Consider the following 4546-nt stretch of genomic DNA (forward strand, 5'->3'; position numbering starts at 1 on the left):
TTTACACCCCTGGTACGGAAAATGTATTCCATCGAAATCAATCGGAAACCGAACTCCAGTAGCAACTCCAATTTGTGGAATGTAAAAAATGCATCCGCTTCCATTAACTCATTTCCTCAATTCGGAATAGTTTTCCCCTCCCCAGTAGGCAAATGCTGCATCGTTCAATCAAACAAAAGAGCACCCGAATCGATCCGGCCATTCTTGAGCCCTCATTCGGAATCGCTCTCTATCTCTCCCAAGCACCGTTGCATTCATCCCCGATTGGTTACACTCGAGCGTTGATTTAAAATCCATGGAAATTACTTTTTCCCATAAAACATCTGCCTTTGAATGCCCTACTCCATCATGGCCGTGTACCGCGTTGTGCTTGTGGTGGTGCTGCTGCTGCTGTTGAATGGGCACCGTAACATGGAAAAATGGAGTAAGGGATTTCCATTGTACGTACTCCAACTCGAACAACTTCTTCCCCCTGCTATTCAGACCGTCGAGGGTCAATCCCTTTATGCTCTGCGAAGATTTGATTCCATGCTGTAAGTACTTGAACCTGTGGATTATGTTTGAATCAGTTAAGCTACACACGCTCTCATTATGATAATTTCCACAACCGTGATCATCGCCATCAACATGCTCGTTGTCGTTAGAGACGTCACCATTCCGGATCGGAGGACCTATGATGGTAAGAAACCGAAGCGCCAGCACTAGAGCAGAGCAACCTTGCCCGGGGGACTTTCTTGTCTACAACTCTCGGCACGACGCGACGACAAGGCGGATGGCTCCTTTTGATCACATTGGTTTCGGAAATTATCTCTAGCCGATTTCCGATTTGTGGCTTCGGGCCGTAAAATAAACAGTGCCTAATTGATTGAATCCAGCTCGTCGGATGCGCATGGATCTGCCACGGACGGGCGGCAGCAACAAGTGCTCGTGGGGTATCCCGCCGGTGCCCTGATTTGTCGAGGACCTTAGCTTATTAATTAATATTCATATAGTTGGCAGAGTGAATGGGAACATGCTTAACTAGACGAGCGTGCAGTAGCGCTGCCCATGCCACTCACATGAATGAATGATTTTTGCCTGTCACGCCAAAATTGGATGCTGTCTCACAGCACGCGGCTTGTCGCGCAACATGGGCGATCGGTACCTCGTTCAACAATACATTTATGAATGGCAGTAATGTTGTGGCGAATGGAGAGACTGGGAGGCTTATGTGAGGAAAAAAACCTTTGCTTCATTGTACATGTCAGAGGTGATTCAGGTGGATACAGTTTTTAGCGGGTTTGAGCTTGATTTGCCATTGTTTTTATTTCTCCAGGAGTTTGTTGCTGTTCGAGAGTAAAAGAACGATAAGGTCATTGGGAAGAACGGAGTGCCGGCCGAACTTCTTCAAGTTGGGAGTGACCGGCTGAACGAAAAAAAACCACCAAGGATTGAAATGATTTGGGAGGGGAAGAAATGACTTCGAGCTGGCTTGGAGTTGGCTTGGGTTCTACAAAGGTTCTTAGGCTCATTCGTACTGCGCTCGATTATCTATTAACAAGCGTCAGAATATCTGGAAAGACATCCGATTCATTCTGGTGTGCAACAAAATGGAACAATCATTAACAAGTCTTATATGCTCCCTGGTTTTGCGGATGACATCGACTTCATTGGTATAGATTGCAGAGTAGTGGAAGAGGCCTTTTATAAAAACTAAGTACCTGAAGGCTGGCAGAGAACGTGGCAGTCCAAACGCTGTTGGTCCCGAGGTGGAAATGGATAGGATGCGATTTGAGGTCGTCGACTAATTCATATATTTTGAAACACTCATTACATGTGATAATGACGTTAGCCGCGAGGTGAAACTAGCTAGATTCTAGCTTATTCAGCTAAAATTGTTTGTTGGGTACACATCGTTGATTCGTCCTTCGTTGGACCACGTTTCCGGATCGGTGACTTGACGTAAAAAGATCCGCAATAATCTACGTCACAAACAGAGAAAGGCCGCGTCGGAGTAACGCGCGAAACTGGACGATCGGCGACGGTTTGCTGGATCTAATTTGGTTTGCGAAAGCAAGTAATGCACTGATGGTAGACGCCTCTGGCGAGATTTCTTGCGCCCAGTATCCAGAATTTTTGACGTAGACTAGCCAACATTCATTGTGGCCCAGCGTGAAGTAGCGTATTATGGTACTGAACAGCAAGGAGTGCCAGTGGATGTTTGGCACAAAAGACAATAGGGTGTTTTATTTGTTCCGATAAATCGGCATTATGGAGGCGTCCACCGTTCAACCACTTCAACGGACTGGATTTGGAAACAAGCATACCAGCGGACAGATCGCTGTGTTCTTCAGGAAAGCTTTCGCGCTGTGCCAAGCGACACAGCATTCGATCGGCGGATTGGAGTTCTTCAGAGCTGAGTGGTGTAGTAGCAGATACAGACAGTGCTGGTTTATTTATTTTTACAGGAGAACAGCGACGAGCGATTGCATGGTCACGCAGGACTTGGAGGTAGTGCAGCGACCATGCAACAGTACGGCGGAGTGCCGAAAAACTTGAGTATCTGAGGAACAGTTCATCGTTGAACGATAGTTGAACGTAGGTCATGGCAACGATGGGAATTTTGCAGGTTTCGTGGGTGACTTCCGATAATTCAGCTGCAGAAATTATCCCGGCAGGCCATTGATCTGGAGATAGCTTCAACCACGATGGGCCATTCCACTACCGTGTTTTGTTGAGAAGATCAGCTGCATCCAGTCCCCTGGAAATGTCGTCCGCGGGGTTATCAGTGCCCGCTACGTGATTCCACCTTTCAATAGTAGTCGTTGCTTGAATTTGGCTTATGCGTATTGCTACGAACGTTTTCCAACAACCTGGGGATGAACGGAGGCACCGGATCACTGTGGTAGAGTCGGACCAGGAAAAGGCCGGTGGAACGGTCTTGAGAGATGACGCAACCTTTTTGTACAGCTGCGTCGAAAGATGAGCTGCACACAGTTCCAGTCTGGCTATAGTATGTCGAGCAGCGAGTGGCGAAAGTTTCGATTTCGAAGCCAGGAGCTTCACACCCACCTCACTGGTGGATTGGGCGCGGATATAGCGTGGCGAGATAAAGGGCGGAGACTATACCGTAGGTTACGGTCCGTAGCTGGTATGTGGCTATCGGCTCGAATAGATTACTACGCCATTTGATACGCTGTAGCGGTTGGTCTTCTTCATGAAGGAGTACTTGCCGGTACATCCTTTCGATGTCCCCATTTAGGACGATGCGGTGGAAGAAAATCGAATAACGAGCGACAAAAGATCGTCTTGAAGGACCGGTCCGACAAGGAGAATGTCATTGAGTGTGCTGCCTGACGTTGTTTGACACGAAGCATCAAACACTACCCTAGTCTTCGTGGTGGTACTTGAGAGCTTAAATACCGGATGGTGGGGAAGGTAACAGTGCAGCTTGGTATTGTCAACCGGTTCATCGAGCCGTCTCATATGCCCAAGACGTTCGTAATCATCCATAAACTGATGGTAAGCGAACTTGATGTTGGGATCTCGCTCTAGACGGCGTTCTAAAGCGAGGAATCGACGCTCTGCAATCAACTCTGACTCTCCCAATTCGATTTGGGGATTTTCTGTTCTGGGTAGGCGAACGATGTATCGCCCACTTGGATATATGGACGTGGTTTTAGCGTAGAATGCTTCACAAATCTTTTCGGAAGCGGAGTGTGCGGATTGTTTGGGAATCGTCTCAATTTCCCAAAACCTTTGTAGAGTGGCATCCAGTTGGGCGTCAGAACTGGATAGTTGACCCGACAGATTCTGGTGATGTCGAGCCATATAAGGTTCAACCGAAATGACTTTCGATGAGGTAGGGCAAGCCAGGACCCAGGGAAAGTTTCTTGCCCGTGTGAAGATCCCAATATACTTCGCCACCAATGACGAGGTCGATTTTGTTCGGGGCATAGAATAACGGATCGGCTAATTCGACCTTGGGGAGTTTGCAGGAAGAAAGCTTGACTTCAACGGTAGGCAAATTGGCGGTGGGGTGGTCGATAACGAAGAAATGAAGTTTAGTGGAGAAAGTTCCTACTCTTGAACGGACTGTGGTGGCTATGGCACGATGCAACTTGCGATGGGATTGACCAATTCCTTCAACGGATACATCAACATTGGATTGAGAGATGGCAACCCTAGCAGCACACATATTGCACAAAGGTTACTGCAACTCATATGTGACCAGATTTAGTTACAATCAAGTTGCTGCAACCACTTTTGTCTGACTTGTGCTGCTCGAGAAGGAGATTGGCAAGCTCTGATGATATGAAGTTCGACATTGAACCCGAATCCAACAACGCTCTTGCTTCGAAAGACTTCCCGTGATCGTTGACAACTTTGAGCGCGACCGTCTGTGGGAGAACCGTGCTGGCTTGGAATTGAACCGACATGCTAACCTATATTCCATTATAGAACTTAGAATTCAATCCATTTTGCAGCGTTCTTCCAGACGCACTTTGTAGCATTACAAGCCCATTGCCTTGTGTTTTTTAATCATCAAATATTTCAACACATTAGC

General features: G+C 47.3%; 1 protein-coding gene across 1 annotated transcript; it reads right to left on the bottom strand.

Moving 5' to 3' along the window:
* Nucleotides 1-3237: 3237 nt before the first annotated feature.
* LOC134222564 (uncharacterized) lies at nucleotides 3238-3810 on the bottom strand. The gene has a single exon (XM_062701723.1). The coding sequence runs from the start codon at nucleotides 3808-3810 to the stop codon at nucleotides 3238-3240; it is 573 nt and encodes a 190-aa protein (XP_062557707.1).
* Nucleotides 3811-4546: the final 736 nt, after the last annotated feature.

The sequence above is a fragment of the Armigeres subalbatus genome, chromosome 3 (assembly GCF_024139115.2).
Source record: "Armigeres subalbatus isolate Guangzhou_Male chromosome 3, GZ_Asu_2, whole genome shotgun sequence".
NCBI classification, from domain to species: domain Eukaryota; kingdom Metazoa; phylum Arthropoda; class Insecta; order Diptera; family Culicidae; genus Armigeres; species Armigeres subalbatus.